The 14,930-nt window shown below is 39.9% G+C and overlaps 1 protein-coding gene across 1 annotated transcript; it reads left to right on the forward strand.

Moving 5' to 3' along the window:
• The first annotated feature begins 1,005 nt into the window (after window positions 1-1,005).
• Window positions 1,006-2,441, forward strand: LOC122137283 (G2/M phase-specific E3 ubiquitin-protein ligase-like). The gene is made up of 4 exons (XM_042723042.1): window positions 1,006-1,181; window positions 1,294-1,466; window positions 1,575-1,789; window positions 2,082-2,441. Exons 1-4 carry the CDS (start codon window positions 1,023-1,025, stop codon window positions 2,333-2,335), a joined length of 801 nt encoding a protein of 266 aa, XP_042578976.1. The 5' UTR covers window positions 1,006-1,022; the 3' UTR covers window positions 2,336-2,441.
• Window positions 2,442-14,930: the final 12,489 nt, after the last annotated feature.

Here is a 14,930-nt window from a genome sequence, read left to right on the forward strand (position 1 = left end):
ACAGATCTTATTTTACTTTGTTGGTCAGGATGACCTGTCCAGTGAAGTGTTTTATGTTCAAGATGCGACATCATCTGCACCTCTTGAAAATAACCTTACAGGAACACTGAATGATTACAACATCAAGGGTCATTCAACTCTTTATGTTGTTTGGATTTCACCACTAGATTCGCATGTGAGTAACACTTATATGTATAGTTTCTAAAACTATTTCAGGTTTACATTGGTTTTTTTTTTTAAGTATTGGTCTATATTTACAGGAAAGTCAAGGTAAACAGAACGAAGCAAGCATTCAAGTGAATTCTGGTGAAGTCCATTTCACCTCATCCTTTTCCAACCAGCTTGCATCACCACATGAACCGACTACTTCTTTGCCACTGAATGATTGTCATTTCCCATCACACCCCAAACTGGTCACCTGCTCCTTCACCTTCTCACACATATCACTGGTCACCTGAACGCTCTCTTCCCACTCAGCCATCCTCTGTAACAACTGACAATTGTGAAAATATTTTGGATCAGTATGTTATATGTTAAAAAAAGGAATTTTAAGCAGCTAACCTTTTCAGACACATTCAGGTTAAAATGTTTTACTCTTTTGTGTTTTAGAGTTGATCTGCAGATGATTTTGAAGAAGCTTCATAGCAGAGTTGATCTCTCATGTTGTCCTACAAGCAATCAAATAAATGTATGTCGAGACAGCATATTACAAGGTAGCCTGCAAGCTTTCAAACGAAGGCACTTTAATCCAGAAGCAAGGCTGGATGTGATTTTTGTGGACTTTGGGGTTGGAGAAGGAGCTGTAGATGAAGGTGGACCAACCAGGGAATTCCTACGCTTGCTAATGAGGGAAATCCAGAGGTCCAAAATATTTGAAGGACCGGAAGACAAAAGACTACTGGTTCTTGATACTCATGGTAAGGATTATCTTATTTGCTTTTAGTTTTTTCTTATGAAATATAAAAATATACATTATATATAATTTCTTTGTATTTTTTTCAGCTCTTGAGAATGGCTTGTATATGACTATTGCAAAAATGATTGCAGTGTGCATAGTTCATGGTGGAGTTGGCCCTCATTTTTTTTCTGATCATCTTTTTATGCAACTCTGTGGTCAGTGTACACTTCCTGTTTCCCTTGAGGAAATAGCAGACAGCAGCTTCAGAGAAAAACTCTCAAAGGTTATTGTAACTTTAGACTTGTCTCATCTACATAGGGATTTTTTATTGTATCATTTGTAATGGGTGCTTTGTGATTTCATGGCATAACAATTTTCTAATTATTTACTTGTAGATTAAAGAAGCAGACTCTGTTGAACACGCAAATTCTGCAATCTCAGATGCTGGAGACAGTCTGTACATGATGGGAGCACTTAGGTACATCTCATCTCTTGAAGAGAGGGATTCCCTGGTCCAATCTGCAGCAGAATACTTTGTGAATGGGCGGACAAATTTGGCTCTCAGACAGTAAGTATCCATCATGAGAACCATTTAAATGCCTTACAAATGAAATATTTAGTAAATTGAAAGTTGGTTGTGACTAAAATCTTATTAAGACTAAATGTGCTGTGACAGATTTGAAGAGGGTTTCAAAACACTTGGTCTGATTCAAGAGCTCAAGAACCATCCTGACATTTTTGAGGACTTGTTCATCAATGCAGTCAGACCACTTGAGGCAAAAGATCTGTCCACTCTTTTTGAGGTGGACTTTTCACCCCTTGGTAGCAACAAAAGACAGCTGGAAAATAAGACAGTCTGTTTCTGGAGAGACTGGTTAATTGATGTAGAAGGTAGTGTTTTCTTGTAAAGTTACATTTCTTTCCAATGAAAAAAGTTTAATATATTGAATCTGAAATTGCTTTTAAATTTTATTATGCTTTGTGTGTCTGGCTTTAAAACCTTAAAACATCAAGCTATTAAAACATCAAGATTTCTGGCTAGGCTTTATTAAGCTAAGATTAAAATTAGTCTTGGTTAACTATCTATTTATTGTGTATTATTTGACTACATTTTTCTTTTAGTTTGTTGTTGAATGTCTTTACTAATGGCATCCCTAACGTTCTTTAATCTGTGTGATTACAGAAGGTGACTGCAATCGGTTGACACTGCCAATGGTACTGGAGTTTGCTTCAGGAGCCTCATCTGTGCCTCCACTAGGATTCCCCCATCAGCCAAAAATCGAATTTCTTCATACATCTGGTCAAGACACCAGAGTATTTCCAGAAGCCAACACATGCCTTATTGTTCTTAGACTTCCAATTCACAGTACTTACGAATCTTTTAGAACCTACATGACCAAAGGTATTTTGCAGTCGCCAACTTTCGGCACCATGTAATAATTCATGTACCTTGTTCATGTAAGGGTGATGAACGAAATACTTCATGTTTCAGCACAGTTTCACAAGTTAATGAAACAATCCTCTTAACACTTCTTCACTCTTATGCCATCTCAAACAAGTTTTACAATTACTGTGTTTACTGTTATTATTTTAACATTCAAACCTATAATTTTATTTACATTTTTACAGTTGTAGATACACATTTTGTTTCATTTACTCGATTTATCAACATCAATTATATTCCTTGAAATTGAAAAAGTACACAACAGTAACTAAAACAGTGATCCATCTGACATCTAAATATATCCCTTCATAATTGTAACAATAAAACCTGAATCAATTTTGGATTGCATTTGTCTGAATTCTTTGTTTATATTGTAGTGTAGTAATCCATCTGAAAACATTTAGTCAAGAGCATGAATCAGACTAGTATTTACCCTGAAGGCATTTAAAGGCACAATTTGTAAGTTTTCGCCGCTAGAGGTCGCATGTTCAAAATAAGCTTCAAGCTTGATGCTTTAAAGAAGGGTGGAAAGAGATGTATGGAATTCACGAATCATGTTCATGGATGAGGTAATTAATGATTTTTTTATTTCCTGTACCTTCCAGTTATTCAAACAGCGAATAAATTATACAGAAAGCGAGCAAAGAACATTATGACATTTCAATCTAGTGCGATTTTAAGCACTTAAAAAAAAAAACTGCCATTGTATTCAGCAAAGCTCTCTAAGTGCAAGAAAAAAAAACACACTGTATCAAAATTATGTGTATCAGCCATCTTGTAATATGTTTGCAATTTCTCTGCAACACGTCTGATACTTATTGGTAGCATCTGAGATGGTCTCAATTGTCTGCAAAATGTTTTGCTGCTGCTGATGGCTCAGATTGATTCTGGGTTGTTCCACAACTACAGCTGGAAAATGATCTTCCTCGTCATCAGTCACAGGGAAGTTGTCTATGCCATGTTGTGCCAAAAGCTCTTCTAGAGTGTGTGTATGGATCTTCACTAAAAATACTGCTGATGGCTCTGCAGTTTGCCTCCATGTTGGAGAGCATTCCTGCAGTCCAGATTTGGACAGGTGTTTTTTCTGTTCTCATTTTGTGGTGATTCCATCCATCATCCCATCCATTCCTAAACAGATCCAATCTCTTTTGTATTTCTGTCAGGAAAACAATTTGCAGGGACATCTTGTGGACGTCATCATCTGGATCAAGGACCTCAGAATCCTCTAGACTGTGGAACAAATTGTAGAAGTACTGAAGCACATGGAGGAAAACATCTCTCCAAAGGCGCTCTATGCGCTGATTGTGAACAGATTCTCCTGTTATGTGACTCCTCCGTTCCACCCCTTGAACGAGATTCATGAAGAGGGCAATTTGTAACCTCATTTCCTGTGTTGGGATAGAGACTGTGAAGTCTTCTGACATGCTGTGTGAGTTCTTTCATCGGTCACTTGTGTTTGCAGTTTTCGTATAGCAATTCCGAGCAGTTTAGTTTTAAAGATGAGCAACCCAGAATCTTGGCCATCTGCTTAACGGTGTGTCCTTGTTTCATTAGAAACTCTATTTGCTGCTTTGAAATATACCTAGAGGACATAAGGAAACAAAGAACAATTGAACAACAATTAATAGACACTGCTGTCAATGAATGGATTAGCAATGGGTGAAAGTGGAAATTTGTAGGTTAGCCTGCAAGTGCACTTCATTGTAGTTGTAGCATGAACATGTCAAGTCAAGTCAAGTCACCTTTATTTATATAGCGCTTTAAACAAAAAGATTGTCAAAGCAACTGAACAACATTAATTAGGAAAACAGTGTGTCAATAATACAAAACATAACACACTACTTACTGCAGGGCTATTGAGGCCACACGCCCTGCACACACTGTGCATCCTCCATATCATGAAAGTCAAAAATGTCTTCTTTTTTTCCCATGCATGTCAGCTTATAACCAAACAAAATGTTTTTATCTATGTTTGTGTATGATACTATTTGAATAAATTATCCAATTAATTCCTTTTAATTCCCATTTAGTTTCCAACTGGAGATATTTCCAAAACTCCCCAGTACTTCCCATGGAAAGTTTCTGTAACTTTTCCGCCTTTTTGCAACCCTAGTTATACACATTGTTAAAAATGTCTACAATGTAAAAGTGCTCAGAGATCAGCTTAATAAATAAATAAATACTGAAAAAACAACAATTAACAAAAAAACAAATATAAAAAAAACAAATATAATTCAGCCGCGTTCAGCCGCGTTTTCTGGTAGGAAAAAACTTAAGCCTAACATCCAATTTAGCGCTTTCTGTTCGTATTCTGGGCTTACCTGCTTTCCTGTATTTAGTACAATTTAAAGATAAACTGTATAGCCTACCGAATTCGGCCTTTATCGCCGTCTTGGTCCATTAATTAGGCATTTTCTTTCTATGTGAATAAAATGCTTAACGTGCAATTTAGCGGGTTAGGTTCGGGCTCCACATAAATATTCTCAATTAACAGATCGTACATTTTAATAACTAGAGAGAACAACTCTTTTACTCATCTGAATATACACGCTCAGCAGAGTAGACCTGGTCTTGCTCTACAGTTTGCGCCAGCAAATTCCTCCTTAGGTCGATGAGCGAGTCTTTAAGTTCATTAGCTGTCTCTGTTCTTAACAGCCTGGCAACTCTTGATAGATTTCTGAGACATGCCTCTATGGCATGTAGATGTCGTTGACCACAAAAGCCATTGTGGTACGCACTTTCAATGGCATAACATTGTCTTTCAATATGCCTCTAAACCTCCTCTGCCATTTTGTTCACAGTTCATCCCAGTTCTCCAGCACGTAAAAACGTCACGCTCTTATTTGAATATTTATAAGCAGTCGTCATTAAATTATGCACATATCCAAAAAGGAATTCATGATATCTTAAATAACAATTTTTACTAGTGAAAATGTAATTTTAACATGTAAGAATTAAGTTAGTGATATCAAGAAGTATGTGTATCACTAGTTGTAATTTCATTTTTGATATGATAAACGCATTTCTGCGAGTGATGATGTCATTTTTGATATTAAGAATACGTGTCGTTACTAGTGGAAATATAATTGTTGATATCATAAATTCATATGTTTAAATGTTAAAACGGCGCCAAAACTATTACAGATATCAAAAATGCATTTCTTACTAGTTACAATTCTAAATGCACATATCAGCTTTGTATTTCTTACTAGTAGATAAATAAAGGTTTTTACTAGTAAGAATTGTATTTCTGATATGTGAAATTGGAATTTCAACTAGTAAGAAAGCAATTCTTGATATCAACAATTAAATTTGAATGGCAGCCTATGGTGACATTTAACTAGTGAAAATACAATTGCTGATATCAAAAATAGCAATTGTTACTAGTAGAAATCTAATTCCTCATATCAACAATTAGCATTTTAACTAGTGAAAACTGAATTGTTGATATCAAGAATTAACATTGTTACTAGTGGAAATGTAATTGCTGATATCAAAAACTGCATTTGTTACAAGTGGAAATCCAATTCCTGATATCAAGAATAAACATTTTAACTAGTGAAAATTGAATTGATGATATCAAGAAATCATATCCAGCGAATGAATAAAAGTCAAAACGGCTTGCCATGAACTTCATTTAGTTTGTAATGACTTTCAACCCGGTGTGCAGCCACTTGGTAAGCTCTCTTAATTTCAAATGGTTTCTTGTCTGTTTTATGATGTACGCTTCATGTTGTTTGCTGTCGCCATGCTATGTTGTTGTATTATGTTATGTTCGTTTGCACGTTAAAAATAACATTATGGTTTGGTAGATCTAAGCAGTTTAGTTAACTGATAAAGATAATGCTATGTTCATATGTTATAATTTGACGGGGTGGCGAAGCCATGGGACATAAAGTCAACATTTAGACTTATAACATTGTTAAATCATATGTGTTTATTTGTGTTTACTTTCTTTAGTTTTGTAAATGTTTGATAAAGTATGAATCACGGATTGGTATTTAACGTACTTCCTACTTACCCCCAGGTCATCCTCAGAGCATTATTTTACCTCTATTTTACAACACTTTAATAATACATTATTCATAGGATCTTAGTATGATTAAAAAATTTTGAAAAAAAATTTAAGTGTGAAGCGTGTACATGAAAATTATGAAATGATGATTATGAAATTATAATTATATATCTGTATTTTGATTAATGTTATTTATTGTTATTGGGCTATTGAGGTAAAGAACAGAGGCTGTTTGTAGCATGCACTTGAAAAGTGAAACGTTGTATTTCTTATTGTTTCAGGTTTATTACCTGGTTACCTGGTTATCTTTGTGAAAAAATAAACAAATGTGGAATACCGAGTAATATTCTTTTGTACACTGGGTTGCCCTTTCCGTGGGAAGAAAACGGAACAGTTTCTGTCCTGGTTCTTGATGAAGTTCATTATAGAAAACGATGACTCACAGATGTAACTGGAGGGGAACATCGAAAGAAGGAACATTGCAATGATTCTGTTGTTCTTGAATTTAGCTTGAGAGACCACTTTTGTCCAGAAGTTGCTCACACTAGCCTCCTTGTGGTGTTCTCTGAGCAAATCAGACTTTGACAATTCCAAAATCTCCAACTGCAAAGATGCTTCATCCAAAGTTGAAACCAGGCGTTTGGCCTCAGCAGTCCATTGCCCATCTGCTGGGACTGAAAACGGCTGTCTTAGGAAGAGAAGGAGTTCACTCGACAGGTTAAAGCTCTCAAATCGTTCCTCAAAATTTTTTGCCAGTCTTGTGATGAAGTCGCGCATTAGCGGGTCCTCTCGCATCTGGTGTTTCACGCAATGTTGTTGCAAATGCGGAAAGTGTAGTTTTCTCCCTTGAAGATCGCGTTCAAAAAGTGTCAGTTTTAAACGAAAAGCTTCAATGGCTTCGTACATGTCTGCAATAGTGTGGTTCTTTCCTTGAAATTGCAAATGAAGCTGATTTAGGTGAGATATGATATCACACAAAAAACGCACGTATGCCATCTCTTATGCTGTCATTCAAAAACCTCAGAAATTTGGGCTTTGAAGGCTGCTTAAAAATGAACAAAGTTCATTTTGAAGTTCACACACTCTCTCCAGCACAAAGCCCTTGCTCAGCCAATGGATATCATTGTGCAGCAAAAGATCATGCCTTTCTACTGACATTTCCTCCAGCAAGGCTCGGAAAAGGTGATGTTGCAGAACAGAACTCGCGCGAATAAAGTTTACCAGCCTCATCACTGTATCCATTGTCTCTTTCATTTTTCCAGACAGTTTTGCCCACAATACCGATTTATGAATTATGCAGTGAAATGCTATGAGAGCTGGGTTGACAGCAGCTAGTCTGCAAATCAAACCTCTGTGATGTCCAACCATTGACAGAGCCCCATCAGTGACAACTGACATAACTTTGCTTAAATCCAATCCATTCTTTTCAAAGAACTGCATCAGTTCATTAAAAATTATTTCTCCGGTTGCGTGCCCCTGTGTTGGCAGCAAACAAAGCAGCTCTTCGCGGAAAACGTCCCCATCAAAAATCTGACGAATACTGACAGCTGTTCAATGTCAGTTCGGTCGCAAGAGGAGTCTATTGCAAGTGACATGACTTCTGCTTTCTTTATGTCAGATAAAAGATTGGACAGACAATTACCCGCCAATGTCTCTACTCTTCTTGTTGCTGTGGAGTCGGATAATGGCACCTTCTGTAATAGCTCCACAACCATTTTCTTAGTTTTGTCATCGTGATTTAAAACTTCCTCCACCATGTCAATTGCACAGTTTTTAATTAATTCAGCATCCGTGAACGGCTTTTTGGCCTTTGCCAGGTTCCAAGCCACACGTAAGGAAGCTGCGGATGCATTCTCCTGTATGAATGTGGTTTTGTGCATAACAGCAACTGATTGCTTGTAAACTGCCACCAATTGGGTTACCTTCTGTTTGCGGCTCTCCGAATGTTCTGGATAATAGACTCTATGCACGATTACTTCCACATTTTGTCTCAGCCCGCTCATCTACATCCGGTGCTGCGCCTTTGTGAAGAATTCAGTGGAGGTGATGGCAAATTACACTCGCTGTTTACAAGAGCTTCCCGTGATTAACATGAATGACGTTAATCGTATTGTGAGGCTGTCAAATGTCACACCCAACAGTAAGAAGGAGAAGGGCTTCAAATTATGTATTTCGAGCTACATCGACAACTTTGAGGGTGAGTATTCTCTTATTTCATGCTAAATCCGACTAACGTTAGCGTCCCTGTTCCTGACCTCTCATACCGGTCTTTGTATTATTTATATATTTAGTTAAACATAAACATATAGTTTTACGTGTTTTCCCTTATGCCTAAAGTGCTTGTTTGTGCAGTGTACATACAAATTGTGGAAAACTAATTGTTACTGACTTTGAGTAATTTCTCAGTTTCCAGTAAGGATCAGTTCACAGGAGAGATCAGCGTGAGGGCGACATGTTTCAGGTCGATGAGGAAGTCAGAGAAGCCCCATAGATTGAGAGTAGGAGGACACAAAAGACAGCTGAACTCTAAATGAGATTCATGTTTTAAACAGAAGTTGTTTGTGGGTTCTACAGCTGTACAAAGACAGGCATAGTCAGTAAATGGGTTCATACGTGCTTCAATTTAATGATAGTAGTAATTACAGTATATGGGTATGTTTAGAATCTATTTACATATAACATTAATTCCTAATTCTTGTTTTTGTTTAATTTAATTACATTCACAGATTGTATTAAAGGACTCTCGTCCTGTAATACTGTCACAGAGCAGTTGTTCTTGTGTTGCTGGGACAGCACTGTGCAACCACATTGTTGCACTACTCTACCAAACAGCCCACTACTCACAGCTTGGCATCAGTGCAGTTCCTCCAGTTCACAGCTGTACTGAAATGGAGCGGAGCTGGCACAAACCAAGAAAAATGGTAATTTAAATTGAATTTGCGTATACAAATTATATAAAAACTGAACTACTGGAAATGCAATAAATTAATAAATACAATGAGCATTATTTAAGTTGTTTTTTAGTCAGTAACAGCATTTCTGTGGACAGTGATTATTTAGAAATACTGTAATCTAGTATTCCAAATTTTGTTGTAATAATGATTTTATTAATTTTATGGCCCCCGTGTGTTTTCTAGGGAGTCAAGCCTGGTCCTGTCAATAGAATGCTGGTTCTGTCTGCAAGACCACAAGAGAGGAAGCTTGCTGAGGGGTTAAGGTACAACACAAAAATTCTTCAATGTATTATTTTACTTTTTTTTTTTACACATTTACACTTCAATAAGTGTAAACAATGGGTAAATAATTGGACACAAATTAATTTTTGTTGAAATCTTTTATTATTACAGCAACTATATTATACTATTAGAATCAAGTATTGCAAATAGCCAAAAGGAGCAATATTTGCTTAGAATTGATTTTTAACAGCATTGTAAGTGCATGTTTTTTTTTTATCATATAAAAGACACTAACATCTATTCATGTCAAATTCTTCAGCTCATTCTAAAGTAGATTAATATAAAATGAAACATTTGAAAAATGTAAGTTTAAAATGAAAAATATGAAAGATTAGACAGATTAAAACTTAGGAAATGTACTTTTTGCTTAATACTTTTATTTTTTAATTTCAGGAGTACCCTTTACAAGGGTGTCACCAGTGAGCTGCCTGACCTCTCGGTCCTCCAAGTAGCAGAGGCATATAAGGACTTTGCCAGTGCTGTAGCCCCTTTGGTCACCACTATCGAGATGTCGCATGATGATCCTTTGGTTGATTCTGCCTTTGGCAAAGTTCAGTATGGAAGTGTGCTGTCATACCAGCAGCCAGCAGCCATTACTCCATCAAGATGCCCCACCACCGCCACCTCTGCCACTAGTTGGTTACAGCCTTGACACATCTGTTTGCTTGTTTGTCCATAGTGAACATGGACAACTACACATGAAGTCACTGGCAGTAAGTTTGGATATGGCACACAAGATAGAGCATGCCACCAAAGAACAGAGTGCATCACTTGATTGGCACTCTGTCCGAAAGCCCCGGGTAACAGCGTCACGTTTTAGGGAGGTTTGTCATGTGCGTGGCCAGAGCTCAGCTGAACACCTGGCTGAAAGAATCTACAAGGGAACTCGCCAGACAGCAGACATGAAGAGAGGTCTTGAAATGGAATCTGCAGCAATTGAGGAATACTGTCTGCTGCGAGAAGTAAACTACCACCCTTGTGGATTCTTAATTCACCCCAATGCACCTTGGCTGGGGGCCTCTCCTGATGGGATTATTTTTGACCCTAAAGAGCACCATGTTTTTGGTCTTTTAGAAATCAAATGTCCAAATGTCAAAAGTTACGTTGATTGTCCTTACATTAAATTTAACAATGGCACACCACAACTGAAACAACAACATGCATACTATTGGCAAGTTCAAGGACAAATGCTGATCTCAGGATCGGACTGGTGTGATTTTGTCATTTATGCACAGGATGACATGATGGTCCAACAAAGACATCAAAATGTTTCAGAACATTCGAGAGAAAGCCGACCATTTATTTTTTTACTTTTACCTGCCAAGATGCCTACAGATGTAAAAAAAAAAAAAAAAACAATAATTTAGTAGTGTTTTAATATGTATCAAAGTTTTTTGTATTTACACAAAATCACTGTACAGGAAATGTTTATCAAAGTTATTTATATTTACATGTTTACATTAACTTTTGTACAGTGTTGCCTGCAATGCAGTATTTATATTTACATGTTTATATTGTTTCTATTTGAACAAAAATAAATCCAAATTCAATCCCCTACCAATGTTATCTTATCTTTAATCCTTTGCCCATGCTTTTACTAAGGGGCCATTTTGGTAATTTACAAGGAGGCAAGCAACTGTGTACAGCTGGTTGATACTCCCTGTGACAGAAAGAGGGATGACAGTGTCAAATAGCTTGTGTTGCTTCACCCTGTGGATGAGACACTCAACATGGACCCTTAGCCGAGCAATGGACTGTGTCTCCCTCACTTCATCAGCTGACATCTGTTCCCACTTCGAAAGGTAAGCAGGTCTGTAGACTTTGCATGGCACACAGTCATCAACAAGAAAACCTTTGTCGACCATTATCGCCATTCCATGTTTCAACCGAGACACAATCCCAGACTACTTAAAAAGCTCTTTGTCACTGACAGAACCTGCATACAGGGATGACACAAAGGTGATTGCACCATGTGGTGCCATGCCGATTAATCCCTTGAAGGTGCAGTGGGACTTGTAAGTGGAGAAGACTTCACTTTGAAGCAGGAGAGAGGATGGAGTTTGGCAACGCAGCTCTGTGCAGTCGATCACCACTTGTGTGTCTGGGTAGTCCTGAACCTCATTGGGTAGATGAGCCTTGACTTCCTCCTCAGACATCCAGATGCGGACAGACCCAAGAATGGTGTACAAAAAAATGGCCCAGGTTGTAATAATTCGGCTAACTGTGGACTGATGGATATTGAATCTGTGGGACAGATCCTGCTGTTTTAGGCCAACTGAGAAGTGGACCATGAAAAGGAAGAACTCATGCATAGACTGACCCTATAAAAATAACACGGCTTGCAATTTATTTACATATAATGTGTTGGCTTCCACTGAAAATGTAAAGTTAAGTTTTGTTCTTCTATTTCTTTATTTACCCATGCACTGCCTGTTGTTCCAGCTTCACTCCTTATTGTAGTTGCTCTTGCTCTTGACACACGAATCATGTTGTGGGATGCAGGTTCAATGAGTTTCCAGAAAGCAATTAAATGGCTGTAAGTCATGAACCTAAATGAGATGTAGGACATTTTTTTTTTACATGAATATAAATCATAAAATCACAAACTAAGATTAATTACTTGAAAGAAAACACACACACACACACACACACACACACATATATATGGTTACACTTTATTTTAAGGTGTCATTGTTACAGTGTAATTATATAACATTAATAGTAATATTAATTTACAACATGTACTTACTATAGTACTTAAATACTGCATAATTTACTGTTATTACTTTGGTAAATACATGTAACGACACTGTAAAATAGTGTTACCATATATATATATATATATATATATATATATACACACACACACACACACACACATACACATATAGCATTATATGCGTCATATATAGTTATATCATATAAATCACAAACTAAAATTAATTACTTTAAAAACACACACACACACACACAAACATATATATAGGGTTTAAATCGTACCTAGTGTAGAACCTTACATCATCATCCTCCAAAATCCTCCAACGCTTAACGGAGGTCAGCATCCGCCAGCAACAAATCACTGAACACTTAGCCGTTCGAGTGGATCAGACCGAGCGGGAACTTGGCGAGCTGCGGGCGGTGCCCGCTCGATGCCCGCTCGACGCATTCTGCTGCCCGACCCGCGAGTGAAAGTGTCCCAAATTCTGCCCAAGATGACAGCTGACGATGACGTAGAGGCCTTTCTCCAGATGTTTGAAAATACAGCCGTCCAGGAGGGCTGGGAGAGCGATGATTGGGCACGGTTGGTCGCCCCTCTCCTCAAGCCCAGCGGGCTTTCTTTGCCCTGCCGACGGAAGTGGCAAATGACTACGGCGAGCTGAAGAGGGAAATCCTTTCACGGCTGGGGCTCTCCTCGGTTTGCGCTGCCCAGCACTTCCACGAATGGGAATATAAACCCCGCCTCCCAGCCCGAGCCCAGGCGGCTGAACTATCCCGCCTCGCAAGGCATTGGCTGCTCGGAGGAGAGCCCATGGCTGCCCAAGTGGTGGAGCGTGTCATCGTGGACCATTTCCTCCGAGCCCTCCCACGGACGCACCGTCAGGCGGTGGGAATGCGGAACCCCACCACCATAACCGAGCTCGTCGAGGCGGTGGAACTGGCGGATGCTGCCCAACAGCGGGACACTGGGGAGCAGTCAAGGCCGTTTCCCCGGAGGGTGGTCCAGGAGCGATGCGCGCTGGAGGGCACCTTGCGACCAGTAGCCAGGCCGGCGGCTCAGTCACCGAAAGACGAACCGATGCCCACAGCGGACCCTGCATCTCCCGCACCGACATGGCTGGCGGGCTGTATTGTACACCGCGACTTGCCCCAGGGGGCGCCGGAGGCGGAGGTGAAAATCAACGGCCGTCCAGTCCACGCCCTCCTGGACTCCGGTAGTGCGGTGAGCTTAGTACAATCTCGCCTCCTCACGCCACGTGGAGAAACCAAAGCTACCTGCCCCATCACCTGCGTGCACGGAGACACACGCCATGTCCCGACCCGGAGAGTGACGATCTCCGCCTTCCCAGGCGCCTGGCCCCTTGAAATGGGCGTGCTGAAGGATCTGCCAGTCCCCCTCATTCTTGGCCGAGACTGGCCGGGATTCGACCGCCTCCTGGCTGCCACAGTACAGCCCGCCACCATGAAGGGGAGCCGCCACAAGAAAAGGCCGGCGAGAGGGGCCCGCCAGCGTCCGGTCCTACTGGCCACGGAAAGCGGGAGAGATGGTGAGTCCCCGGCCCCTGAACCTAACCTACATCGTGATCTGTTCCAAAAGGTGAATGAAGGCGGCTCGTTTGCCAAGAACAACGCGAGGACGATCGCCTAAAACATTGCTGGGCCCAAGTGTGTGTGGTGGACGGTAAAGAGCTGAAACCGGGACCCCATCCTCTCCCGCATTTCATTGTCCAAAATGGCCTGCTCTACTGTGTCGCACAGCGAAGGGGGGAGGAGAAGACTTTATTAGTGGTGCCCCGCATGAAGACGGAAACGGTGCTCGAGTTGGCTCACTCGCACCTCCTGGCGGGCCACCTGGGGCCCAAAAATACCACACACCGTGTTCGGGATTGCTTCCACAGGCCCGGGCTGGAAGCGGAAGTCAAACGTTTCTGACAGGCTTGCCCAAAGAACGTCTCCTCGGAAACCTCCCCCCAGCCCGCTGATTCCACTGCCCATCATTGGGGTGCCCTTCGAGCGCGTCGGGATGGACCTCGTAGGGCCGTTGCCTAAGTCTGCCCGCGGCCACGAACACATCTTGGTGATTGTGGATTATGCCACCCAGTACCCCGAAGCAGTGTTCTTGCATCACTGAAGACTAGAAGCGCCTTTTTTTTAATTCAGATGAGGAGTAGGCTTATCTCATTAAATGGAAGCAAGCTGATTATAGTCAGCCTTAGTTATTTATTTTATTAATAGCCTTCTTATTTTAGTTAAGTGCTTAACTTATAAATATGTATTTATTCAATTGTTTTATTAAGTGCATTTGTATTTTGTTGTTTTTGTATATAGTTTTGCAATAAAAGCGTATTAACCAGGTTCCAGAAATAATCACTGATGGTGCTTCTAAAATTAGTGAGGGTGCTCTAGTCTTAATGCCCATTTTCACATATTTTCTCCCGTCTATTGCTTTGGTCATCATTGTGTCAATCACTGCTACTTCGAGAGTGAATCCCACATAAACATGCAGATGTCCCCCCCGCCAACCTCTTTTGAGCCAGTGCCCCAGACTGGCCACCCCATTTAAAATGCTCTAGACACGGGGCCTGTATCCATTGCGAACATATTTTATTATTAGTCTTA

Source organism: Cyprinus carpio, chromosome B4 (genome assembly GCF_018340385.1).
Source record: "Cyprinus carpio isolate SPL01 chromosome B4, ASM1834038v1, whole genome shotgun sequence".
Classification (NCBI taxonomy): domain Eukaryota; kingdom Metazoa; phylum Chordata; class Actinopteri; order Cypriniformes; family Cyprinidae; genus Cyprinus; species Cyprinus carpio.